Source organism: Saccopteryx leptura, chromosome 11, assembly GCF_036850995.1.
Source record: "Saccopteryx leptura isolate mSacLep1 chromosome 11, mSacLep1_pri_phased_curated, whole genome shotgun sequence".
NCBI lineage: Eukaryota > Metazoa > Chordata > Mammalia > Chiroptera > Emballonuridae > Saccopteryx > Saccopteryx leptura.
The window spans coordinates 63,543,005-63,570,001 of record NC_089513.1 but is presented as its reverse complement, the minus strand read 5'-3'; the positions used below and the strand labels follow the sequence as shown (position 1 = coordinate 63,570,001).

Sequence of the window (26,997 nt, the reverse complement as noted above, 5' to 3'; positions counted from 1 at the left end):
CTGACATGGTGACCTATCACCTAAGGATTGTAGTCCATCACGTACCTCCCAAGGACACGTCTTCTAGGCCACACACACCTTTTCTGATTAGGAAACCCACAGTGATTCAGCCACAGACCGCATGCACATTTCACCTGCTGCTTTGCTGGTCCTGGTCCTGCCCGGGGGTTTGTGCTGTCATGTCTCATTCAGTGCCCGCAGTCTCATTCAGTATGGAAGAGTTGCTTAGCGTTTCCCTGTGTCTTATGACTCAGTCTTAAGAGTACTGGCATTTCTTTTTGTAGGGTGACTCCAAACTAGATCTGCCCAGTGTTTCTCATGACCAGACTCAAGCTATGAGTTCTTGACAGAAAGACTTCAAGCTGGTGCTGTGCCCTTCACAGTGCGACCTTCCCTACCTCTGGTGAGACTGACTTTGACCTGCTTACCTTGGCATCTGCCTGGTCTCTCTGATACAAAGTCTGTGTTTTCCATTTGTATGTGACTAGTACTTTGTGTGGGGTTACTCCACAGTATGCCAGTATCTTGATCTGCCTCAGACCTCCACCCATCAACCTTCCCTCCCAGGAACGACTCTTGCCTGAATCAGCCACCACAATAACGGTTGCTAAGAGTGGTTATTTATTTCCATTGTTTCTTCTATGTTTACGAATTGACATCCTATCATTTAGTTATGTATTCATTTATTTGTTTATGTTAGTGAAGAAGAGTCAGGTATTCACAATTTTTATGTTCAAAATGACCTAGAGTTGGCCCTTCAGACAGGCTCCTCTGTCCTTCTGACATGTCTCCTCGTTCTCCGAACTCTTCTTCACCTTCCGGCACAACCTGTTCCGGGGTGATCTTATCCTTTCCCAGCTCCAGGCCCAGAATCGGCCACTCCCCCAAGAAGCCCTTCTTTGACTAGAGCAGGGGTCTCAAACTCAACTCAGCATGTGGGCCGCAGAGCAAGATCACAGCCATTCGGCGGGCCACACTAGGTCTACAAAAGGCAACTGTTACGCAACACTTTTCTCACTGCAGTTGAAAACAAAAAAAAATCAGTACAACAAGCACAATCGTACATGCAGTTTACTCAGTGTCACAAAACGACCAGAAACTGTAGTTCGCATCACAACTGCTGTTAACTAAGCTAATATCTAGCTAGGATGCTAGAGAAATGAAAAATACAAGTAGGCCCCTAGGCTTACTTAATTTTATCCAAAATATTTTGAACTTCGTGGATTAGTCTGCGGGCCGCACAAAATTGTTCGGCGGGCCGCATGCGGCCCGCGGGTCGCGAGTTTGAGACCCCTGGTGTAACCGCTGCCCCACTGCTCTGCTGCCTGTCTCCCCCTCCTCTGCATCCCAACCCGCTGCGCCAGCTGCAGGCACACCACTGCCCTCACCACCGGCTTTTCCCCGCTTTTCCTGCTGGGAGGGAGAGCCGGTGGAGGGAAAAGGCATCCACCCTCTGGGTTCTGAAAAGAGCTTGGGTCCTTCTGTGACTTCAGGTTGATGGGAGTTAGGAGCCGGACGCACAGCATCCTTCCACTGCTGCAAATCCGCGGGAGGTAACGGTCCCCCACCGTGCTGGTCTGGGCCTCCTCACCGCGGACGAGGTTGCGTCGGGGGCCTCGTGGCCTCCAGTGGCTCGTAGCCGACTCTGTGATCATGCTGAGGGGAAACCGTTCTGCTTCAAAGCCAACAGGCGACGTTAGAGAATAAGACCAATTTTTCTGGGTGCTTCCTACACGAAGGCAATCACCACAGTTCCCTTCTTGCCTTTGGTGACATTTGAGGTACAGGGGAAGATGATGCCCTTGAGGACCGCCATGCGTCCCGGTGGTATTGCCAGCGGGCAGGGGGCGGGGCCGCCCCTTTTCCTCTCCCACACGGCGACTCAGGCCCGTGCTGAGCAGCTCTCATGCTAAAGGCCAGGAGGAGCCAAAGGAAGGCCCCCCGTGGTTTTCTGTGCTGTTCGGTTTCTGTCCTGCGGAGGCCATTGCTCGAGTGGAAGAATTCACAAGAAGACATCCTATAACCTGTCCATTGTGATTTTGTGTAAGATTTCAACTGATAAAACATTGCCACAACTTAAAAGGCAGAGAGAAAAAGCTCTGTGTGAGGATAGCTGAGGGAGATAAGGTTCAGTTTCCGTATACCATGGGATCCAGGGGGCCCTTTAGGGTTGGGGAGAGAGCAGAGCTTGAGCTGGGGACAGAGAGGAGAAGGCCCAAGACGAGGCCCCTCTGGTGGTGGCAGGAGAGGGGATGAGGCCTGTGCAGGCTGGACATGATGGCGATGGGGAAGAGGTGTGGGAGGTGTTCCTGAGGCCTGGGCCAGAGGTTCGGTGTGGGGGGTTTGGTGACACTGAGGAGCCCAGAAGCCTGTTGGGGGTGTGAGGGGCTCAAGCCTGCAGTTTGGGTTTCCTAGGCAAAGGGAATACAGGAAGCCAGAAGTGGGAAGGGTCGGTCGGACCAGAGGGGCACCTGCAAGGAAGTCCCCCAGAGAAGAGCCGGTGTGGCTTTGTCCCGGGCACTGACTCCACCAATACGGTGTTTCTATCTGAAGCTCACCCGACTGGGTCTGGGTTCATTCCGGCCCCTCTGTCTCTGGGTCACTTCTGGGGGGACAGCTCTCACCAGAGCACATACACTGCAGTCTTCCTTGCACTCACTCAAGTGACAGGCTGGCGGGGGCAATACCAGCATTCTGATGCCTAGGCTTAGTGTCTGAGCCACGGGGCCACCAGCTGCCTGTATTCTGCTGGTGGCTGTGGATGGTGGGGGACCAGGGGTGGGGCCCAGCTGAGCCCAGCCCGGCGTGACAGCATATCCTTGATTTGTTCATTCGTGATCAGTGTTGACACTGGGCTATGAGGTGTCCTGGGCTACATGAGTTGCACCCATGGGATTGGGTGCATCTAGCAGGAATAGCAGGGCTGGGCCCTTGGGAGCCGTCTCTTGGAGATGGGAAGTGGGGGCCGGTAAGGAGTCCCAGGTCAGCCGTGTGGGATGCGTGGCCCCGGCTGGGAATCCCGGGTCAGCCGTGTGGGATGCGTGGCCCCGGCTGGGAGTCCCGGGTCAGCCGTGCGGGATGCGTGGCCCCGGCTGGGAATCCCGGGTCAGCCGTGCGGGATGCGTGGCCCCGGCTGGGAGTCCCGGGTCAGCCGTGCGGGATGCGTGGCCCCGGCTGGGAATCCCGGGTCAGCCGTGCGGGATGCGTGGCCCCGGCTGGGAGTCCCGGGTCAGCCGTGCGGGATGCGTGGCCCCGGCTGGGAATCCCGGGTCAGCCGTGCGGGTTGCGTGGCCCCGGCTGGGAATCCCGGGTCAGCCGTGCGGGATGCGTGGCCCCGGCTGGGAATCCCGGGTCAGCCGTGCGGGATGCGTGGCCCCGGCTGGGAATCCCGGGTCAGCCGTGTGGGTTGCGTGGCCCCGGCTGGGAATCCCGGGTCAGCCGTGCGGGATGCGTGGCCCCGGCTGGGAGTCCCGGGTCAGCCGTGCGGGATGCGTGGCCCCGGCTGGGAATCCCGGGTCAGCCGTGCGGGATGCGTGGCCCCGGCTGGGAGTCCCGGGTCAGCCGTGCGGGATGCGTGGCCCCGGCTGGCTGTGAGGGAGGCTTGCAGCAGGAAAGTGAGTGGTGACTGGGAGCAGGAAGGGTGAGGCGGAGGCTGGAAATCAGGGTACAGTGTGACCAAGGACAGATACAGTCTTTCAGGAGGTCGGAGGTGGTGGCCCAGGCCAACCTACCAGGTTCCAAAGGTCCCGAGCCGGATCAGGCAGGCCGGCCGTGGTCACCAGGCTGTCGGCTGTGCCGGAGGCGCTGCTCCGCCGGCTCTGCGCCTCTGGTGCCCCGCTGGCCTCGGCCGCAGGCCCTGCGCTTCCGGTGCCCCGCCGGCCTCGGCCGCAGGCCCTGCGCTTCCGGTGCCCCGCCGGCCTCGGCATCAGGCTCTGCGCTTCCGGTGCCCTGCCTGCCTCGGCCGCAGGCCCTGCGCCTCCGGTGCCCCGCCGGCCTCGTCCGCAGGCCCTGCGCCTCTGGTGCCCTGCCTGCCTCAGCTGGTTTGTGCGGGTCGGCTTCACACTGTCGGGCGAGGGCCGTGCAGACAGAGGTAAGCAGCTGGGGTCTGCCCGCACGGCACCCCGGGCCAGTGGGAGATGGCTCCACAGAGGTCTGGCTGCCGTGCTCGGCGCCCCAGGAGGCAGGTGATGGCCTGTGCCAGCCCCCTTGCAGGCAGCAGGGCAGCAGGACAGAGGCCACACTGGATCAGAAGGGAGCCAGCAGCATGGCCACCCGGGACCACAGGAAGTGCACTGTGGCCTGCTGGGGGAGGCAGCGTGGACAGTGTCCCTGCAGAAATGTCACTAGTGTAGAGCCTGGAGGAGCTGGGGGAGTTGTTCCAGAGACGACAGGGTGGGAGCCACGTGTGGCTGGGGAGACGTGGGTGGGTCGACTGGAGGCCCGTGATGCATCCTCCCGCCACACGTTACTCGGCACCTGTAGTGTGCAGCTGGCCAGCGCTGGGAGCCAGGGCGCAGTGAGAGGAGCACAGACCGAGGACAAGCACAGTGTGGCCTGCGAGAGCTCTGCGCACTGGGAGGCAGGCGGGCGGGCTCGGGCAGCGCCGCTCTGCACGGCACGGCGTCTCCGGCACTGCTCTCCCCGCACCGCTCTGCACGGCACGGCGTCTCCGGCTCTGCTCTCCCCGCACCGCTCTGCACGGCACGGCGTCTCCGGCTCTGCTCTTCCCGCACTGCTCTGCACGGCACGGCGTCTCCGGCTCTGCTCTTCCCGCACCGCTGTGCACGGCACGGCGTCTCCGGCACTGCTCTCCCCGCACCGCTCTGCACGGCACGGCGTCTCCGGCTCTGCTCTCCCCGCACCGCTCTGCACGGCACGGCGTCTCCGGCACTGCTCTCCCCGCACCGCTCTGCACGGCACGGCGTCTCCGGCACTGCTCTTCCCGCACCGCTCTGCACGGCACGGCGTCTCCGGCACTGCTCTCCCCGCGCCGCTCTGCACGGCACGGCGTCTCCGGCTCTGCTCTTCCCGCGCCGCTCTGCACGGCACGGCGTCTCCGGCACTGCTCTCCCCGCACCGCTCTGCACGGCACGGCGTCTCCGGCTCTGCTCTCCCCGCGCCGCTCTGCACGGCACGGCGTCTCCGGCTCTGCTCTCCCCGCGCCGCTCTGCACGGCACGGCGTCTCCGGCACTGCTCTTCCCGCGCCGCTGTGCACGGCACGGCGTCTCCGGCTCTGCTCTTCCCGCGCCGCTGTGCACGGCACGGCGTCTCCGGCTCTGCTCTCCCCGCACCGCTGTGCACGGCACGGCGTCTCCGGCACTGCTCTGCACGGCACGGCGTCTCCGGCACTGCTCTTCCCGCACCGCTCTGCACGGCACGGCGTCTCCGGCTCTGCTCTCCCCGCGCCGCTCTGCACGGCACGGCGTCTCCGGCACTGCTCTTCCCGCGCCGCTCTGCACGGCACGGCGTCTCCGGCACTGCTCTTCCCGCACCGCTCTGCACGGCACGGCGTCTCCGGCACTGCTCTTCCCGCGCCGCTCTGCACGGCACGGCGTCTCCGACACTGCTCTTCCCGCGCCGCTCTGCACGGCACGGCGTCTCCGGCACTGCTCTTCCCGCGCCGCTCTGCACGGCACGGCGTCTCCGGCACTGCTCTTCCCGCACCGCTCTGCACGGCACGGCGTCTCCGGCACTGCTCTTCCCAGCACAGAAGCACCGGGTCTTCCTTAGGACTCGGGACTTTGCAGCTGAGGGGGTGAGGCTTTGCCGTGAAGACAGGCCCATCGTCCAGGCAGCCTGATGGCCAGGGGCTTGTCCAGCAGGGGCATGGGAGCAGAGGGAGTCATGTGTGCCTGGATGCTGAGGCCCGAGAGAGGGCGTGTTCAGGAGGCAGCGGCAGGTCCCCGTGTTAGAGCAGAGACAGTGGCCAGCGGGGGCAAGAGCCCGTGCTGGGTAGTAAGGCAGGTGGACGGAATGGCAGCAGGGCTTTGAGTGCCATATAAAGGGCACTGGATTCCATTAGTGGGAGCCAAGCTGGGGACCAGCTTACAGTCTAATTACTTGTTTGTCATTTTGGAAGCAGAGTGGAAGGTGGACTACAGAGACCAGGGAACCACTGCAGAGCCCATGACAGGTGGTGGGGGGCCTAGATTAGCTTAGAGGACACAGGAAAGTGAGAACAGGTGCCAAGGAGACGGGGGGCCAGTCAGTGACTCTGCCTCTGTGGCCCCAGTGCCCGCCTTGTCTCCTGCAGGCAGCTTTCCTCTCAGCTGTCCCCTTGCCCAGGGCGACTCCCAGCTGCGTCCCATTCGTGTTGCGTGCCTTCCCACCAGGTTGCAGCTCCTCGCTGATTGATGCGGTGTTTTACCTCTGCTACCTTAGAGGCTCCGTGGTGTCCGCGGGAGGTGGGAGGTGCAGGGCGGGGGAATGGAACTGGTCAGGCCTCGGTTCTGGGCACCTGAACTGTGGGCGTGGCTGAGCTGAAGCGCAGAGCTGGGAGGGCGGGCCCAGCCCCTTGGGCACCCTTCCACAGGAAGGCCCGGGCCAGGGCGTCTGCACTCTCCTGCTTAGAGGGGCCCTCTGCCTGCTGTGGCTGGGCGGTGGGCTGCAGGGCAGACTAGAAGGGCTACAAGTCAGTCCAGAGATAACCGCAGTCCCAATGGGAAACAAGGGCACAGAGGGAAAGGGTAGGGAAGGAAGAGACTTCTCCCAGACTGGGGTCCTGGAGGCCCTCCGCACAGTGACCAACACTGGCTCCCGCCTCCGCTGAGAGCCAGTGCTGGGGGAGGGGGCATCCTGAAAGCCTTCAGCAGCCCAGACCAAGCACAGCGGGGGCCATTGGACTCGCCACGCCAAGGCCAAGGCCACTGAGGGACTGCCTGGGCCTGTGGTTGGCAGAAACAGAGCCAGAAATCTCTCAGCCCCACATGGTCTTGATGTGGAGCTCCTCAGTCACCTGGCTCCACTGTGACTTGCTGGTTCCTTCTAGTCACAGACTCCCAGAAGGAGCCAGCCTGTGTCTATCCCACACGTCTAGTCAATCTGGAGGAGTCCTTAAGGGAAACTACATCTTCTGTTGTCTTTCCAACAAAGGAACAAAGCCAGGAATGGCCCTCCCCCTCTGTGTGCACGCGTGTATCTATGTGCACGTGTGTGTGTGCATATGTGTGCACGCGTATGTGTGTATATGCGTGCGTGCGTGTGAAGTGATAGTCCCAGAGAAGAGTTCTGGCACAAGCAGCTTCTCCTTCTCTGGCTGAGCAGGAGCCAGGGGCCTATCTGTGTTCTGTATCCTCTGGTGAGCAGAGCTCTCCCGTGGCTGTCCCGGGCTGTCCCAGGGAGGGCTCTCCACCAAAGGGCGCCTTGCCAGGCCTTGGGTCTTGGAGCAGCTGCCTACTGCCTGTGGGGTGGGCAGCTGGGGGCCAGAGGTCAGCAGCTGATAGTGATCCCACGTGGCATGTTGATCGATGGCTGGATCTCTGGGTTTCACTTACCCAGGCTGAATGGCACATTGTCAATAGCAGCCAGTTAACCAAGTCCTTAGTAACCAGCTGGTCCCGTCAGCACCTCAGCCCCAGCCACGGGCCGAAGGAGAAGCTCTCCTGAACAGCGAGATTGGAGCTGACGAAGATGAATGTCTAATTCACTCGCAATCTCCTTAGTGCTGCCCGTAATAAAAAGGCTGCTCTCGATAGTCGTCCCCTGCTAATGCTTCTCTGAAATTAGATGATCAGGAGGACATATAATAGCCCAATTCCACACCAGGCCAATATTATCAGATTGATGTCAGCAGTGATAATGGAAGAGGGAGAAGTTGATGTGGTTTCATTTATTAAATAAGAGAGCACATGGAGTGTTGGGCCTGCGTGTGAAGGCACTGAGCACACAGGGGCAACGTAGAGGCTGCAGGGGAGCCCCACCGCCTCGGCCAGCCGCACCGGCAGGACCTCGCCCTCTGCTGTGTCCTGGCTGCAGGGGAGCCCCACCGCCTCGGCCAGCCGCACCGGCAGGACCTCGCCCTCTGCTGTGTCCTGGCTGCAGGGGAGCCCCACCGCCTTGGCCAGCCGCACTGGCAGGACCTCGCCCTCTGCTGTGTCCTGGCTGCAGGGGAGCCCCACCGCCTCGGCCAGCCGCACTGGCAGGACCTCGCCCTCTGCTGTGTCCTCCCACCTTCCCGTCGGTGCTGTGAGCTCTCCGCCTCCACATCCTCCGCAGGGCACGGCCTGTGGGCCTCTTCCACTCCCTGCTTGGAGCCTGAAAACTTCGGGCTCCCTGCAGGAGCTCTGTTCTGTGTGGTTTGAAGCACGTGTCTTTTGTTTCTTTTTTGTTTTGTTTTTTGGTCGTTTCTTCTTTGGAATATTTTGCGGTTTTCCAAAGGCAGATGAACGAAGGTGGACACAGTGTAGACAGCAAGGGCTGCGGAGCCAGACGCACCAAGCTCTTTTCCTGGCTCAGTGTCACTGCTGTGTGACTCGGGCAGGGCACTTAACTGACCCTCTGAGGTGCGCGTCCTCGCCTCCAGCAGGGGCCGCCACTCCCAGGGTTGCTGTGCATGTGCCTCGGACCTGACTTGCCGCAGGCGCTGGCAGGCGTTGGGTCTCAGAGTGACCAGGACCACCGGCCTTGTCCAGATGTGATCTCACCTTTCCGGTTTACCAAGATAGAAGCATGCCTTTGTCATCTCCGTGGGAGGAGCTCCTCACTTATGCTCTAAATGGAAAATAGTGCCCCACAGGGTGGCAGGAGCAGACGTTGGGCCTCACTGAAGGGTAGCTGCTGTGGCCCAGGAGCCTAATGTCATAGAAGCTCGCACGTTGCTCTGTGAGTAGGTGACAGGTGACTCTTACTTCCGGTTTCCACTATCTGGCCCTTCCAACTCTGCCCTGGACACCGGGTCAGGTCCCTTCTCAGCATGGCGGACTGCGCCCTTTTCTAGGGCTGCTGTGATGCAGGGTCCAGGTTGGACTGGCTTCTCCTGAAGGGACAGGCGTTCTGCTCTGTGCTTTTCTCCACGCTCTTGGCATTTCCTGCTTGCAGATGCATCACTCCCGTCTGCCCCCATCGTCACCGTGGCCTGCCCTGTGTGCCTGTGTCTCTCCTCTTCGTATAAGGACACTAGGCATATACTGAATTAAGGGCCCTCTCCACCCCAGAAGGACCTGATTCTAATTTGTCTGTAACAACCCTGTTTCCAATTAAGATCCCGTTCTGAGGTTCCAAGGACATGATTTGGGGGAAGACTCTGCAACTTACTGACCTTCATGTGTGCAGACAGTTCTCAGGTACTGTTGACCCCATAAACTTACCACATTGTCTTCTCTAGGCATCCTTTTTGGCTGTGACAGACACCAGTCCTGCCAACCCAGGCCAGAAACCGAGTGTATTCCTTATGCTGCAGAAAAGCAGAACACAGTTCAGACGGTGTGAGGGTGTCTTTCCTTCCTGGCCACGGCCGTGGGTGTGGCGAGCCTCGTTTTAGGTCCTGCCTGTAAGGGTACAGTTTTAATTTTTTTTTTAATTCATTTTTAGAGAGGAGAGAGAGAGAGAGAGAGAGAGAGAGAGAGAAGGGGGGAGGAGCTGGAAACATCAACTCCCATATGTGCCTTGACCAGGCAAGCCCAGGGTTTCGAACCGGCGACCTCAGCATTTCCAGGTCAATGCTTTATCCACTGCGAAGGGCACGGTGTTAGCCCTGCACCTCTCATGGGGCCCGTGAGGCTGGGGGACCGAACTGTGCTATCCCAGTCTCGATCCTGTGGACCAGGGTGGGCAGAGCCCCACGGAAGCTGCAGAGGGCTCCCCACGTCCCCTGGTGATCACACACGAAAGGACAGGCGTGGAGCACAGCTGCTGCTTCATACAGGCGAGTCCCCTTCCTCCTGAAGCCCTCACACGGCAGTCTGGGAAACGGTGACCAAGGCCTTCCCTCCAGGGCACACCAAGTCCCAGGCTCTCTGCACGCAGCCGCCAGCGCGGAGACAGACAGGAGGATACGGAGTCCAGTGGTGTGCATGCCGGCGGGGCAACCACGGAGGCTCTTGCAGTCGGAGAAGGCTGCTCTAAGCCCTGCCGCACCAATGGGGCAGCGAGGCCGGAGAAGGAACAGACAGGGATGGCAGGAGCCCCCGGGTCCCCAGGCCACGTTCTGGGTGCCCCCCATGGTGCAGCTGTCCTGGGGGGGGAGCAGGAGCATGGCCCAGAGGCCAGCAGGCCACCAAAGGCCGAAACCAATGCCTTCACCCAGCTCCTGAGGTGCTGGGGACACAACCTGCCGCCTCAGGATTTGGGGCTAGTGGCACAGTGACTTCAACAATATAGCACACTACATAGGACAGATGGCAGGGACAGATGTGTGGGGACCACGCGAGGGCAGTGGGGTGCGGGGGGCAGCGGGTCTGGATAAGGGCCACACCTGCCTGCTAGCCCTGTCTGTCAGGTGAGTGTGAGCAAGCTGCTGGGTTTCTCCAAGTCACTGTTTCTTCATTTGAGGTAAAATAAAGTCTAGTTCCCACCTTACAGGGTAATTCTTAGCATAGGATCCAGTGAGCTGTAATCACCCAAGAAATGAGGTTTTGAACTGGCTTGCTGTTTTTTTTTGTTTGTTTGTTTTGTTTTGTTTTGTTTTTGGTGACAGACAGAGAGAGAGAGAGACAGATAGGGACAGACAGACAGGAAGAGGGAGAGATGAGAAGCATCAATTCTTCGTTGTGGCTCCATAGTTGTTCATTGATTGCTTTCTCATATGTGTCTTGATTGAGGGGCTCCAGCTGAGCCAGTGACTCCTTGCTCAAGCCAGCAACCTTGGGCTCAAGCCAGCGGCCATGGGGTCATGCCTATGGTGTCATGCTCAAACCAACGACCCCGCGCTCGAGCTGGTGAGCCCGCACTCAAGCGGGATGAGCCCACGCTCAAGCTGGTGACCTCAGGGTTTCGAACCTAGGTCCTCTGCTTCCCAGTTCAACACTCTATCTACTGTGCCACCACCTGGTCAGGCCTGGCTTGCTGTTTTAGAAACATGTGGCCTGCTTTAAGTTCTAGAAAAATGACTGCTCGTAGTGGTGAGGGAGAGACGAAGGTAAGGAAGAATTTAATTGGCTGTTGTAATGATGAGGGGGACAAGGAGCTGGACTGGGGGCAGCTCTGGTGGGGTGGGGAGGCAGGAGAGGACAGTGGGCGAAGTCAGGGCGAGCTAGGTGTCCGGCGAGGCGGGCGGTGTTTACACTGTAATCCAAGGTCAGGGTGCAGGAGGAGGCAAGGACCAGGCCTGCTTGGTCTCTTTGGACTGCCCACTGGGCTGCCTGGCCATCATTACCCACACAGGCCAGGGCCCGGAGCTCTCACCCAGAGCCTGGACTGTGAGCCCCTGAGCTGGAATGCTGGGAGAGAGCTAGCAGGGCAGAGTCCGAACAGGGCTCCCAAGCCTGCGGACAAGTAGCGCTGCTGGCCTGGTGGGTGGGGTGGGTCTTTCTCAAGAGGAGCGGCGGAGGCTGGCCTAGGAAACAGAAGCGAGTGGGAGCCCGGCCCAAACTGTACTTCTGGGAAAAGAGCGTGGGCTGAGAGGGGATAAGAAAGCAGAAGTAACCACCACACTCTTATCAATGTCTCTTAGTTTCACTTTTATGTCCCACCTACGTATGGAATAATGCAGTTCCTGGTTTTTTCTGATTTACTTATTTCGCTTCGTATCATGTTATCAAGATCCCACCATTTTTCTGTAAATGTTCCGATGTCATCATTTCTTATGGCTGAGTAGTATTCCATAGTGTATATGTGCCACATCTTCTTTATCCAGTCATCTATTGACGGGCTTTTTGGTTGTTTCCATGTCCTGGCCACTGTGAACAATGCTACAATGAACATGGGGCTGCATGTGTCTTTACGTATCAATGTTTCTGAGTTTTGGGAGAGGGAAAAGGGGAGGGGGAGGGACACAAAGAAAACTAGATAGAAGGTGACAGAGGACAATCTGACTTTGGGTGATGGGTATGCAACATAATTGAACGGCAAGATAACCTGGACTTGTTATCTTTGAATATATTGAATATGTATCCTGATTTATTGATGTCGCCCCATTAAAAAATAAAATTATTAAAAAAAAAAAAGAAGAAAGCAGAAGTAGTTCAGGTTTGAGACAGTTTTAGACCTGTTGGAAAGATGAGTGGGTTTTCAGTGTAGAAATTGTAATGGCAAAGGTCTAAGAAGTAAGAAGGAATCACAAATTGGCCCTGCAGAAGGACTCCCCCTCTAGGCAAAGGCAGGGGTGTGTGAAGGGGGTGCTGAGGTTGCTGTGTGCCTGTGCCCCTGTTGATGGAGGACGGAGGACGGATGGAGACAAGGAGAGCAGCAGGGGCACCTAGAGCCACCCAGGTAAAAGTAAGACGTCCCCAAGGATACAGAGGATGAGTTGTTTAGCTATTTGGGAGTTGGAATGGATAAAGCTTCAGTTTTCAGTTTCATTAGAAAGAGGCGGGGCTGATACAGTAAGAAGGTGAGAGGGAGACATCTCGAACAGAGGCAGAGGGAGCATCTAGAACAAAGGCAGAGGGAGAATCTAGAACAAAGGCAGAGGGAGCATCTAGAACAAAGGCAGAGGAGACATCTAGAACAAAGGTAGAGAGAGCATCTAGAACAAAGGCAGAGGGGGCATCTAGAACAAGGGCAGAGGGGGCATCTAGAACAAAGGCAGAGGGGGCATCTAGAACAAGGGCAGAGGGGGCATCTAGAACAAAGGCAGAGGGAGCATCTAGAACAAGGGCAGAGGGAGCATCTAGAACAAGGGCAGAGGGAGACATCTAGAACAAAGGCAGAGGGAGACATCTAGAACAAAGGCAGAGGGAGCATCTAGAACAAAGGCAGAGGGGGCATCTAGAACAAGGGCAGAGGAGGCATCTAGAACAAGGGCAGAGGGAGACATCTAGAACAAAGGCAGAGGGAGACATCTAGAACAAAGGCAGAGGGAGCATCTAGAACAAAGGCAGAGGGGGTATCTAGAACAAAGGCAGAGGGGGCATCTAGAACAAAGGCAGAGGGGGCATCTAGAACAAGGGCAGAGGGGGCATCTAGAACAAGGGCAGAGGGGGCATCTAGAACAAAGGCAGAGGGGGCATCTAGAACAAAGGCAGAGGGGGCATCTAGAACAAAGGCAGAGGGGGCATCTAGAACAAAGGCAGAGGGGGCATCTAGAACAAGGGCAGAGGGGGCATCTAGAACAAAGGCAGAGGGAGGCATCTAGAACAAAGGCAGGGGAGGCATCTAGAACAAAGGCAGAGGGGGCATCTAGAACAAAGGCAGAGGGGGCATCTAGAACAAGGGCAGAGGAGGTATCTAGAACAAAGGCAGAGGGGGCATCTAGAACAAAGGCAGAGGGAGCATCTAGAACAAGGGCAGAGGAGGTATCTAGAACAAAGGCAGAGGGAGACATCTAGAACAAGGGCAGAGGAGGCATCTAGAACAAGGGCAGAGGAGGCATCTAGAACAAAGGCAGAGGAGGCATCTAGAACAAGGGCAGAGGAGGCACCTAGAACAAAGGCAGAGGGGGCATCTAGAACAAGGGCAGAGGGGGCATCTAGAACAAAGGCAGAGGGGGCATCTAGAACAAAGGCAGAGGGAGACATCTAGAACAAAGGCAGAGGGGGCATCTAGAACAAAGGCAGAGGGGGCATCTAGAACAAAGGCAGAGGGGGCATCTAGAACAAAGGCAGAGGGGGCATCTAGAACAAAGGCAGAGGGAGCATCTAGAACAAAGACAGAGGAGGCATCTAGAATGATGTGAAGGGAGAACATGTAGAATGACTCTAGGTCTGCAGCTGGGTGGATGCCTGGAGGGACAGTGATGCCACTCACCAGGACAGGACTAGGGAGGCTGAGTGAGTTCCTCAGTGCTAGGTGGTGAATGCACTGAGGACATGGTCAGTCGGGGTAACGTAGAAAGCTCGGCTGGACGGCTCCAGTGGCCTAAACAGTACAGGGGTCTCGTACTCCAGAAGGTTCATTGTTGGAATGGGGAGAGGAGAAATTAGGGGTTGGCAGGAGTAATTGATGAACCAGCCCAGGAGTCTGCTTGACAAAGGACAGGAGCAAGGGGTTTTGTGCCCAAAGTGGGTGGGGGTGGGGGGCAGCGGTTTGGAGGTGGAATGGTGTCCGGTGTGTGGTGCCTGCTGGTGAGAGCAGCACCTGCTCTCACACTGGGAACTGGACACAGTCTGGAGGGTTTGAGGGCAGCCGCTCACTGTCCGCAGGGCCTGACGGCAGGTGGTGCTGTGGCAGAAAAAGAGTCATGTGTTTTCATTGGCTGGTATCACTGGGGAACAACATTTTTGTTGCATTCACAAAAACACTGTTCTTACCTAATTCGAGTGTGCTGACCTCAAATCTGACATTAGTTTTTCTCTGTAAGCTACAGCTTTTTTGCAATTCAAGATTTTAGGTTTTCATCTTATTGTAAAATTTTCAACATTTAGTTTAACATAATGAAGTAGAATGTCTTCTTGAACATTATCTTTGTGAAAATATAATAATTTATATAATGCAGTAAATACACTAATACACTAAAAGATATGATTGCATCAGAATTTGTCTACAATTTCGAAACAGAACATATTAAAACACTTATTTTAATCATAAAATTTGCGCAAAACTTATTTAAATTCTATTCAAGCAAAAATTTGCGTTTGTAGCTCTTGCGTTTGTGTACTTGTTGAGGACAATCTCGTTTGATGCTCCAGCAGTAGTCTGCTCATCACTAACTGCTCCAAGATTTTCGGGAAACTTATCAAGGTGACTGTTCAGGAAGTGAATCTTAATGCTCATGTTACATCCAATGTCGCAGAAAGCCAACAGCATCCTTGAACCAGAAGTTTATAGTTTTCTGCTTTTTTGTTGCCAAGGAAGTTCTTTGTAACTGCCACAAAAGACTGCCATGCTGCTTTCTCCTCCTTATTCATCTTCCTGGCAAATTCTTCATCATGTATGAGGGTTCGAATTTGAGGTCCATCGAATATACCTGCTTTTATCTTCTCGAAAGACAAGGCAGGAAAAGCAGCAATAATATGTTGAAAGCATTCACTTTCTCTATTCAAAGCCTGAACAAACTGCTTCATTAAGCCCAGTTTGATGTGAAGTGGGAAAATGATCCTGTCTCGATTAACTACAGGTTCATTCACAATATTTTGCATCCCTACTTCCAGAGCTTCATGTTTCGGGCACTCCTTCTGTGTCCAGTGTTTCTCCCGAGCTCAGCTGTCCCACGAACACAGAAAACAAGGATACTTTGTGAAACCTCTCTGTTGTCCTAGCAGGAAATTTACCATTATAAGATCCACACAAATGATCCAGTTATGCTCCTTATACTTCAGAAAGTTGAGGACAATTTTTATGTCATTCTTACTAAGTTATTCAATTCGGGTTGGCTAAACTGCTGAGGGGTTAATGACTGCTTGGCATAAGAAGAAGACCCTTCAGATTCTACAGCCATTTCCTCATGCATCTTATCAAAATACACTTGATCACCATGTTTACTTTCTTCGTCCTTAGAAGAAATAAAACCATTGAAAACTGGAACCGGGAGTGTCTCAGAGTGTGGGATAGGTCGTATTGCTAAAGGAATATTAGGATATGCGATCATATGCCATTTTTTTTTTTTTTGCCAATGCCCTTTGTATGGATCAGACAGAAATAACAGTCACTGCTGTGGTCCTTAGGTTCATGCCAAACCATGGGAATACCAAAAGGCATTCCTTTGCATTTTTCTTTTGTCCAGTCACGAAGCATTTCCTCACAATTATGACACACAATATGAGGAGCCCAATTCTTGTCTTGATCGCCAAGGGGAACTTGAAAATAGGCAATATATGCACGTGTCACAAATGATGAAATATTGTGCCTTTGACGTTGAAGTGTGTAACAGCCACATATATAACAGAAGGTGTCAGGACTATTCTTATATTTACCCTACTTGAAGAAGCCATGATTCAATCTTTTTTTTTTTTTTTTGTATTTTTCTGAAGCTGGAAACGGGGAGAGACAATCAGACAGACTCCCCGCATGCGCCCGACCGGGATCCACCCGGCAGGCCCACCAGGGGCGACGCTCTGCCCACCAGGGGGCGATGCTCTGCCCCTCCGGGGCGTCGCTCTGCCGCGACCAGAGCCACTCTAGCGCCTGGGGCAGAGGCCAAGGAGCCATCCCCAGCGCCCGGGCCATCTTTGCTCCAATGGAGCCTTGGCTGCAGGAGGGGAAGAGAGAGACAGAGAGGAAGGGGGGGGGGGGTGGAGAAGCAAATGGGCGCTTCTCCTATGTGCCCTGGCCGGGAATCGAACCCGGGTCCCCCACACGCCAGGCCGACGCTCTACTGCTGAGCCAACCAGCCAGGGCATGATTCAGTCTTAAAACAAAATAAGAGGGTGTTTTTATCAGATAATAATTTTTTACATTTATAAACAACTACAATTATGTAAAAGTGATGTTTGTAAAACATTAATTGCCTTGTGGTTATGGTCAATCCAAGAGTCATTGCCCTTTAACTCCAATGTAAAAACCAATGCATGCCATTAACTGTAACAAAATTAAAATTGCATAGAACTAGAGCATACACCAAAAAACGAATTTCAGATTTGGAATTAGCGATGCAGAAATATATAGAAACAGTTCTAAAACCTCATGTAACAGAAAATGAAAAAAAAATTGTTCCCCAGTGTATTTTGCCTTTTTCTGATGTTCTTATCACTACTTTCTTCATGGAACCAGTTATTACCACCAAGGAGGCGGAGCTCTGGTTCGTGGGCAGCATTGAAGGAAGGGGCGGGGTGTGCATGATGCTGCGTGCCCGGGGATCATCATGGCCTGTGAGCCTTTGGGGCCCTCCCTCCGCAGTGTCTGCCTCGTGCAGGGCCTGTAGTCTGAGTGGACAGGGCTTGGAATTAGGTGGTCTCTGCTAACACGTGCCCCCTGTGGCCATCTCGCCTGTGCTCAGGGCTGTTGGTGAGCAGGCTGTGGGAGCCCTCTGTGCGGCTGGAGCATCAGTCAGCCAGTTTCTGGAGTGCCTGACCAGAGGCCATGCTAGTTCTGAGTCCCAGGCAGCTCTGTGTGGTGGGGCTCTCCTCCACCTGACTCCTGGCCACACAGGGAAAGTGACCAAGCCAAACCTCACCCTGCATTCATAGGACCCCAGAACGTGTGCTTCTCCCTGCTAACCCACAGGGCGCTATACTCAGGTTTGCTGGCTCCTTGGAGAAGGGATGCCATGATGGGTGCCTGGGGAAAAGAGGCCCCAGAGAGGCCTGGACAACCTTTGAACCAGGTCTGGAATAATATGGAAACTTAGGTTACACAGAAAGGGACATGTTCAGACAGGGCTGCATTGTAAAGCCCACCTCTGGAGTCCCAACCCCCAGAGCCTGCTGACTCAGCTCTGCCCCACCAGGTGCCACCATAGCCCCAGCCTCTTCCTCAGCCCCTCCCAGACACCTGCCCCTCTTTGGGGTCTCACACTGACAGCCAGGTGTTAATGAAAGCAGCGCTTCAGAGCACACACTGTCACACACCCACTGCTGGTTCTTGTCAGCCTTTGGCAGGCAGTGTCCCCACTGTGCAGATGAGGAAAGCAAGGACCAGGCAGACAGGCGACGTCCTCAGGAATGTGTATTCTTACTTGGGTGACGTAAGTACCCTGTTTGGCAAACCAGTGCATTTCATATATGTTAGGTTTGCTCGCTTGTATTTTGCCTAAATGGAGCATTGGCATGGGGCAGTGCCATGTGTGTGTAGTCTGTGGAAGGCTCAGCGACCTTGGGCTCAAGCTGGTGAGCTTTTGCTCAAACAAGATGAGCCCGCGCTCAAGCCGGCAACCTCGGGGTCTTGAACCTGGGTCCTCCGCGTCCCAGTCCAACGCTCTATCCACTGCACCACCACCTTGTCAGGCCCACCCAGGCATGTTTTGCTGGAGTGCTGAGGGGCTTGAGAGCCCTCCTGAGGCTGGTGGGGGTCTGGAGTGAGTCTGGAGGGAAAAAGAGAAGCGGTCTTCCCTGCCTGTTTGCTCGTCCTCCATTACGAGACTTTCATAAAGGGAATGGCCCACCGTTTTCTGGCTCCACAGTTCCTGAACCCAGTGGGACCCTGCATGGCCTTACACACCCCAAAGACAGGACACCCTCCTGCAGGGGATAGGACTTATCTCAATCCCTGGAAAGTTCATAGGACACTACTGATACATTTTTTGGTGCATTTGGAGAGTAGCTGTCCACGAGACCGAATGTTTTGAAAAATCTAAGCAGTTTCGTATGCAGGCAAACAGGGTTACTATGGATCAGGGCCGGGGGACTGTGCTTGGGTGGAATGTGCCTACTTTCTTGCATGGTTTGACCACAGGCCTCGCCCTGGCCTGCCTCCGAGAAAGCCTTTTATTTGTCCATCTGTGCGCTCCCTGTCAGATCGCATTCGGGGCCGTCCTGCGGGCACAGGGTGAAATTTCTTCCCGTTGACATTTGCCTGCCATCCTGTCTCTTACTGTTCCTGATCAACCCCTGAGAGAGGCCTCCGCAGTCCCAGGGGTGGAGCTGGTGTGGCGGGGATGGATTTCACCATGGCCCAGTTTCTCCTGAGCTGGGAGCCCATTAGGTGTTTTGTGAGGTCTGCCCTCAAAACGCAGTGGCCCCTGTCCAGGGACCGGAAACCAAATGAGGAGGGGAGAGAAGAGGGACGAGTGATGAAGAGACAGCGCTGCCCATTTACAACCTGCAGAGTGAGAGTCGTGTCTCTACTGTAAGTCTGAGGAGGGCGAGGCTCTGGGTCAGGGCTCTGGTTCTCGGGTGACCTGGCCGCTCACGGTACTCGGACCCCACCTGTCCTGTTCCAGGACACTGATCCACAGAGACCTGTAAGCCTCATACAGACCCACGGCTCAGAACAGCTCTGCACCCGCTGAGCCCGGAGTGTCCCCAGCTGGGGCCAGGAACGGGCCCTCCCGGGAGCCACGTGATGATGGGGTGCTGCCTCGAGGGAGTGCAGAGGAGGTCGCGATGAACCTGCGCCCTCAGGAGCTCCTGCTTCGGGAGTGCGCCCAGTGAGCAGGCCGAGAAGGACAAGGGAGGTGCCAGGGGAGAGCCAGGAAAAGACAGGGCCGCACAGAAGCACCACAGAGGGCAGGTCTGAAACCGGAAACGGGAGGCCTGTGCCTCCTGAGAATGGAGAGCGGAGATGGAACAAAGAGGCAGAGGCAGCGGCAGGGAGGAAGCAAAGGTCTGCGGCTCCTGGCGTTCCTGAGGGAGGACACCGGGACCTCTGGCGTTCCCGAGGGAGGGCGCCGGGACCTCTGGAACTGGAGCGGTGAGCAAAGCAGAGCAGGGGAGCCTGACTGAGCTGAAATGCCCCCCAAAGCCTGGCTGGCCGCAAGGAAAGATCTGTTTTAAAGGCCTGCAATTAGATACATCCATGTCAAAAAGTCTTTACATATAAGAATGGAGAGACATTCTGGAAGCCTCGGACAAGTCAGGTGGTCAACCCACTGCACCCAGTGTTCGCTGTCCCAGACTGTGCAGAGGCAGGTGGAACCCAGTGGAGGGTCCCCTGATCTGAGGAGCCCTGTGTCTCCATGTGCTGAGGAGCACCCCACGTGTCCCCCTGAAGTGTGAAGTGTCTAGGAGCTCGCCCACATGCTGTGTGGACGTAAACCGGAACTGTGTCCTCACGGTCCCCGTGCTGCGTGCTCCGAGTGCAGCCTGAGGGACTCACACCTCGCTGGGCAGAGCCTGGCTGGCATGCCCACGGGGCTGTTTCTTCTGCTTCCCTCCTTCCTGGAAATGGGATGGCTGTTTCTCCGGGCACACCCTTGCCCTCCGATTCGCACACCTTCAAGGCGCTATGGCATGGCTTCTTTAGTTTATACGGCATTTTTATTCAAGCTCTGGGCCCGAGTCTTATTGATCTTAGGTCACTTCGCTCCCCTAACTGGTGACGGTTTTAGGGGTGCGTATGACCCAGTTCTGGCCAGTGGAAAAGGAGAAAGCTGAAGTGCATGGAACAGCGGACCTGAGATGACAGCCACCACACTGTTTGGGGGCAGGGGGGTGATCTGTGCTGGGGTGGCATCCTTGATGGCCCAGCAGCACTGGACGTGCCACCTTCAGACGTACGGTGCAACAGGAAATCCTGGCGTCTTACCTCCTAAGCAGCTGAGTGTTCTGTTCCTGTATGCTCAAAATTGATGAACTTGGTGTCTTTAAGTTATCTTAAAATAACAGTGGTTCAGTAGGTGAGTGGATTAAAAAGCTGTGGTGCATCTACACAGTGGAATACTACTCAGCCATAAAAAAGAAGGAAATCTTACCTTTTACAACAGTACGGATGGACCTGGAGAGCATTATGCTAAGTGAAATAAGCCAGGCAGAGAAAGACAAGTACCATAAAATTTCACTCATGTGGAATCTAATGAACAAAATAAACAAGATAGAAGCAGATTCCTAGATACAGAGAATAGACTGCCAGCTGTCAGAGGGAGGACAGTCGGGGGGCTGGGTGAAGAAGGGGAAAGGAATAAACAAACACACTCATCAACCCAACAACAGTCCGGTGATTACTAAAGGGAGGGGTGGGGCGGGGGAGGGAGACGAGGGTCAAGGGGGTGAGCTGGGGTGGTGAGCACACGATGCAATGTACAGATGATGTGTTACAGAATTGCACACCTGAAAACTATAATTTTATTAACCAATATCACCCCTATAAATTCAATACATTTTTTAAATTAAATAATAATGGTGCTGTTGTGTTCCAGCACCTAGTACATGGCTAGATTTTCAAAATACAGAGCTCCTGGGCTGGGAGAACTATCAGCCACGTTCTCTGCAGCGGGAGCAGCGCTGCATAGGGCACGTCGCTCTTCTTTCCTCGCTGGGAACCTCGGCTAGCAGGTTTCTGCGTGTTTATTGCTCCCGCCGAGTGCTCTGAGCCGTGGGTGGTGTTCCACAGCTGCAAAGGTTTCTGTGTGCACCTGGCCCGAAAACCATCTGTGGAACCGGTGCGACTCAAACGTGTGTAGAAATGTATCCCTCCTTTCCCCATCCCCGCAGGACCTTGGGCAGGTCGCCTAACCCTCTCTGTGCCCGTTTTCTGATAAATCACAGCGCACAGTGTACAGAGCTCATAGGAGTGGCTGAGTGTGTGGGGACGGGCACGGGGCAGCCTGGCGCTGGGAGTGTGCACACGTGTGCGCGCGTGTGGAGGGGCAGGAGGAGAGGGAGGGCGATGGCAAAGGAGTCGGGAAGAGCCACCCAGTCAGAGAGGAGCCCAAGGGCACTGGTGACCAACTGGAGCGCCATCTTTATTCCACTTTTAGTTTTTGTTTCAGTTTAATATTTTTAAAAAGAAAGAAATAACATTTGTGTATGGTTTTTTTGTTTGTTTTTACAGGGACAGAGAGAGTGTCAGAGAGAGGGATAGACAGGGACAGACAGATGAGAAACATCAATCATTAGTTTTTCATTGCGCGTTGCAACACCTTAGTTGTTCATTGATTGCTTTCTCATATGTGCCTTGACCGCGGGCCTTCAGCAGACCGAGTAACCCCTTGCTGGAGCCAGCAACCTTGGGCTCAAGCTGGTGAGCTTTTGCTCAAACCAGATGAGCCCTCACTCAAGCTGGCAACCTCGGGGGTCTCGAACCTGCGTCTTCCGCATCCCAGTCTGATGCTCTATCCACTGCGCCACCGCCCAGTCAGGCCATTTGTGTATGTTTTAAACCTCCTTTGAAAACTAAGGAGAAAGAGATATCATAGTAAAGCACTGCCTAAGTACTGCTGTGGCTCTCTCCAGGAAGTGCGATTCTGACGTTTCCCTTCTCAGACATTCCTGGAGTGGTCGAGTTTTCTTCACTGTGCGTGTATTGGTTTTGAAATCAGAAAAACAATTTTGTGTGAGGAAGTAACTACAGTGTATATAATTACATGGTCACAGTCAGGTGTACAATTCAAGCCAGAATTGCCCTGGGAGGTGGGTGGCGAGTCAGCTCCAGGCTGCTCCTGCTGGCCACTGGGCCCTCTCCCCTCGGGTAAGGTCCCGGCCCCTGGTGTCTGCTGGTGCTGGGCCTGGGCCCCTCCAGCACTAGACCCCTGCAGCCCCCGGTCTCGGAGGAGAAGGTGGTGCTGACGCTGGGCCTGGGCCCCTCCAGCACTAGACCCCTGCAGCCCCCGGTCTCTCGGAGGAGAAGGTGGTGCTGATGCTGGTGCTGGGCCCCTCCAGCACTAGACCCCTGCAGCCCCCGGTCTCTCGGAGGAGAGTGGTGCTGACGCTGGCCCTGGGCCCCTCCAGCACTAGACCCCTGTAGTCCCTGGTCTCTCGGAGGAGAGTGGTGCTGATGCTGGGCCTGGGCCCCTCCAGCACTAGACCCCTGCAGCCCCCGGTCTCTCGGAGGAGAAGGTGGTGCTGACGCTGGGCCTGGGCCCCCCCAGCACTAGACCCCTGCAGCCCCCGGTCTCTCGGAGGAGAAGGTGGTGCTGATGCTGGGCCTGGGCCCCCCCAGCACTAGACCCCTGCAGCCCCCGGTCTCTCGGAGGAGAGTGGTGCTGATGCTGGGCCTGGGCCCCCCCAGCACTAGACCCCTGCAGCCCCCGGTCTCTCGGAGGAGAAGGTGGTGCTGGGCCTGGGCCCCCCCAGCACTAGACCCCTGCAGCCCCCGGTCTCTCGGAGGAGAGTGGTGCTGATGCTGGGCCTGGGCCCCCCCAGCACTAGGCCCCTGCAGCCCCCGGTCTCTCGGAGGAGAAGGTGGTGCTGATGCTGGGCCTGGGCCCCCCCAGCACTAGGCCCCTGCAGCCCCCGGTCTCTCGGAGGAGAAGGTGGTGCTGATGCTGGGCCTGGGCCCCCCCAGCACTAGGCCCCTGCAGCCCCCGGTCTCTCGGAGGAGAAGGTGGTGCTGATGCTGGGCCTGGGCCCCCCCAGCACTAGGCCCCTGCAGCCCCCGGTCTCTCGGAGGAGAGTGGTGCTGGTGCTGGGCCTGGGCCCCTCCAGCACTAGACCCCTGCAGCCCCCGGTCTCTCGGAGGAGAGGGTGGTGCTGGTGCTGGGCCTGGGCCCCTCCAGCACTAGGCCCCTGCAGCCCCCGGTCTCGGAGGAGAAGGTGGTGCTGATGCTGGGCCTGGGCCCCCCCAGCACTAGGCCCCTGCAGCCCCCGGTCTCGGAGGAGAGTGGTGCTGATGCTGGGCCTGGGCCCCTCCAGCACTAGGCCCCTGCAGCCCCCGGTCTCTCGGAGGAGAAGGTGGTGCTGATGCTGGGCCTGGGCCCCTCCAGCACTAGACCCCTGCAGCCCCCGGTCTCTCGGAGGAGAAGGTGGTGCTGAGGCAGCGGACCGTTCCCTCCCCGCCCGCTGGGACGAGCTTCACCGCCTGTTCTCTGTCCCGCAGACCCCGCAGGCTGCAGCCCGTGTGCTCAGAGCTGCAGGCCCGGATCCTCCGCTGCTACCACGACCACCTGCACGAGGTGCTCCTGTGCTCGGACCTGGTCAAGGCTTACCAGCGCTGTGTGAGTGCTGCCCACAAGGTAAAGCCCTGGCTGCTGCGGGCAGGGGGTGGCACTGCCAGTGCTCACAGCCGTCTGCATCTCTGTCTGCTCCATCCCACGTCCCAGCCTCAAGGTCTCTGCCTTCTGCACGGTGAGGGACCATGGGCCTTAGCTTCACCTCCCAGTTCAGAGGTCCTGCCTGCTGGGCTTACTAGGGCTCTTAGAAATCTGGGCTGATGGCAGAGCCCTGAGGCACTGGGCCCCACAGGCCGGGGCCAGGAGCAGTGCAGGGAAAGGCAGGCCCCACCTTCAAGGGGCCGGCCAGCCATGAAGGCATGTGTATGCCACCCAGTTCTTATTTTGGAGCATGAGGGGGTGGGAGCATGGAGGAGGCCCTGGTGCAGGTCGAGTCAGGGTGCAGGTCGGGTCGTGGGCGGTCAGGGAGCCTATGGAAAGGGGAGACACTTGGGTTCCGGAGGGGGCGGAGCAGGTGCGGCCTGCCTTCGGATGAGGGGCTGAGGGTGCCTCACGGCCCACCCCGCGCCTGTGGTGGTCTGAAGGGGCATGCAGGGCTCAACTGTTGGTGAGTGGGAAGGGGCAACAGTGGGCCCAGGTCTTGGGGGCCCAGGTCTTGGGCTGTGGCTGTCCTCCACACCTGAGGCTGGCAGCCTCTCTCCCCGGAGGGGTGCCCCAAAGCCTTGCCCTCCTTCCCTGAGCCTCCCAGCCAGTCTTGTTCCCTCCTCTCACCTTCCCCAGTTCTAGTCCCTCTTCTGGAGCATCCCATCCCCCTTCCTGGGCTGAGCAGTACTCTGATCTGGACTGGGCCCGGCCCCGCCCCCACCCTGGCTAGAGCCCCGCCCCTACCCTGGCTAGAGCCCCGCCCCCACCCTGACTGGAGCCGAGCCCCGCCCCCACCCTGACTAGAGCCCCGCCCCCACCCTGACTAGAGCCCCGCCCCCATACTGACTAGAGCCCTGCCCCACTCCCACCCTGACTAGAGCCCCGCCCCCACCCTGACTAGAGCCCCTCCCGCACCCTGACTAGAGCCCCGCCCCCATACTGACTAGAGCCCCTCCCGCACCTTGACTAGAGCCCTGCCCCTACCCTGACTAGAGCCCCGCCCCCACCCTGACTAGAGCCCCGCCCCCATCCTGACTAGAGCCCCGCCCCACTCCCACCCTGACTAGAGCCCCGCCCCCACCCTGACTAGAGCCCCTCCCCCACCCTGACTAGAGCCCCGCCCCCACCCTGACTAGAGCCCCGCCCCCACCCTGACTAGAGCCCCGCCCCCACCCTGACTAGAGCCCCGCCCCCATCCTGACTAGAGCCCCTCCCGCACCCTGACTAGAGCCCCGCCCCCACCCTGACTAGAGCCCCGCTCCCATCCTGACTAGAGCCCCGCCCCCACCCTGAATAGAGCCCCGCCCCCACAGGCACACCCAGGGGCCCCTTGGCTTGGACTCACCGTAGGGCTGGTGTGTTTGTTAAAGAGCTGTGGGCTGGGGCCCTTCTCCCGTGGAAAAAGCAGGAGACCAGGTGCTATGAGTACTGGTGGTGGAAAGCCAAAGGTCAGAGGCCAGGTGGCCCTGGGCCTGCTCTAGCACAGTCTCTGCTGCTCAGCAGCCTGGCCTCACCTCAGCCCTTCGTCCTGTTCTGTCAGCCAGTCCCAGGCTCGCCCCGCTCTCACCTGCCCAGAGTCAGCTCAGGGCCGCACAGGATCAGTGGACGTAGAACCTGGAGAGGGGTCATTTCCTCCTCCCTGTGGAGCATGGAAAGCTGTCGGCTTGATTCAAGCTGAGCAGAGAAGACACTGCCCCCATTGCCAAGCCTGCAGCCGGGCGGGCTGGCCGGGCCAGACCTGCGGACCACGGGGCGGAAGGCTCTCCCGCGCTCCTGTGCGCTGCCGAGGTCCTCGGGACAGCTTGCACGGAACACCTTGCCCTGGCCGGACTGCCAGCCCTCCGAGCCCCGCTCACCACAGGCCTGACTTTGTTTTACCACGGGAGAGACCTGGGCCGGCTGCAGCCCCGCGGCTCCCTGGCGAGCCCGCCTCGGCCTCCCCATCAGCCAGGCCCTCAGCCATGGCAGCTGTCGGGCCCTCTCCCCATCAGTGTGTCCTTGCAAGTCATGCCCTGTAGCTTCACTGCGCTGAGGCCAAGGTGTGATCCCGAAGGAAGACGGGTGCACCGTGGCTCCAGCATGCCCACAGGACTCGGGGCAGGGCCAGGCCTGGCTCCCTCTTTCCCAGCCCTGTGCCTCCCTCCCCCCAGGAAGCCACGTTCACCCCGACTCCAGAAGGGCCTCCCGACAGAGCCTCCAGTGCAGCCGAGGGCTCCCCCTGCCTCCACCGCAGAGCTAGCGACGGGAGTCCCAGGATCTCTGATAGTGGTCTGCTTCTAGAAGCAGTCCGATGGCTGCGTCTCTGGCAGCGAGGACTAGGGACAGGACAGAGGCCACCTGGCTGGGAGTTGTGCGGGAGGCCCTTCCCCGCGGGTGGGCAAACTCCCGCCCTGTGCAGCGCCTTCTGGACCTGGGTACACGAACACGTGTGTGGCAAAAGCCTGTGTGTGAGGGCTGCACACCAGGGTTACTGTCCGGGCGTCTCACCGGGCAGTGGTTCTGAGAGGACAGAGGGACCCCGGTGGGGCTGAGGAGGACTGGGCTGAGGCCTGTCTGTCCACGGGGCGGAGGTCTGTCTGTCCACGGGGCTGAGGACTGTCTGTCCACGGGGCAGAGGTCTGTCTGTCCACGGGGGCAGAGGTCTGTCTGTCCGTGGGGTGGAGGTCAGACAGGTGGCGGTCCGTGTTTGCTGGTTCCTGTAGTCCCGCGCTGAGTGGGCCCTGGGGGTGGAGGTGAAGAGGCCTGGTTCTGGGTCTCAGCACCATCTGGGGAGGACCGTTTCCAGGAAACAGTCACGCTCCTGGGCAGCCCGAGGCTGGCCCTCTTAGAGCTAGGCCTGGGGGTGCACAGGGATTTGGGGAGAAGAGGGCCATGACTGAACTCTGACCTGTTCTCCGTAGGGTTGAGAGCAGTCATCATTCCTGGCCCCGGCAGTGACTCAGAACCCTGAAGAAGGGACAGTTATGGGATCACAGTCTACAGAAGCCCAGCCCACAGCTGTTTCCTGCCGGGTGTCCATGATGCCCCTGTGCTTGGGGTGGCATGTGCTTAAGACGTGGAGGATGTGCTACTGTCTGAGAACAAATAAAGCCACTGTCTTTGTTTGCAGTCATTTCTATAGCTGGCAGACGGCCGCTGCTGCCTCCGCAGGGCAGCCCTGTGCTGGGCCCGGCAGTGAGGCTGACGAGCACCCAGCCCAGCAGGGAGATCAGGGAGCCCACAGTTCTGCTGCCTCCGCAGGGCAGCCCTGTGCTGGGCCCGGCAGTGAGGCTGACGAGCACCCAGCCCAGCGGGGAGATCAGGGAGCCCACAGTCCTGCTGCCTCCACAGGGCAGCCCTGTGCTGGGCCCGGCAGTGAGGCTGACGAGCACCCAGCCCAGCGGGGAGATCAGGGAGC

The 26,997-nt window shown here is 57.5% G+C and overlaps 1 protein-coding gene across 2 annotated transcripts in view; it reads left to right on the top strand.

The window, feature by feature from the left end:
- CHCHD6 (coiled-coil-helix-coiled-coil-helix domain containing 6) overlaps positions 1-26,699 on the top strand; it is a 357,646-nt gene extending 330,947 nt beyond the window's left edge. For both annotated transcript variants that reach the window (XM_066352687.1, XM_066352686.1), the window contains 2 exons: positions 23,384-23,519; positions 26,501-26,699. In XM_066352687.1, coding sequence (XP_066208784.1) covers positions 23,384-23,519; positions 26,501-26,506 — 142 coding nt within the window. In that variant the 3' untranslated portion in view covers positions 26,507-26,699. The remainder of the gene's footprint in view (positions 1-23,383; positions 23,520-26,500) is intronic.
- The last annotated feature ends 298 nt before the right edge of the window (positions 26,700-26,997 follow it).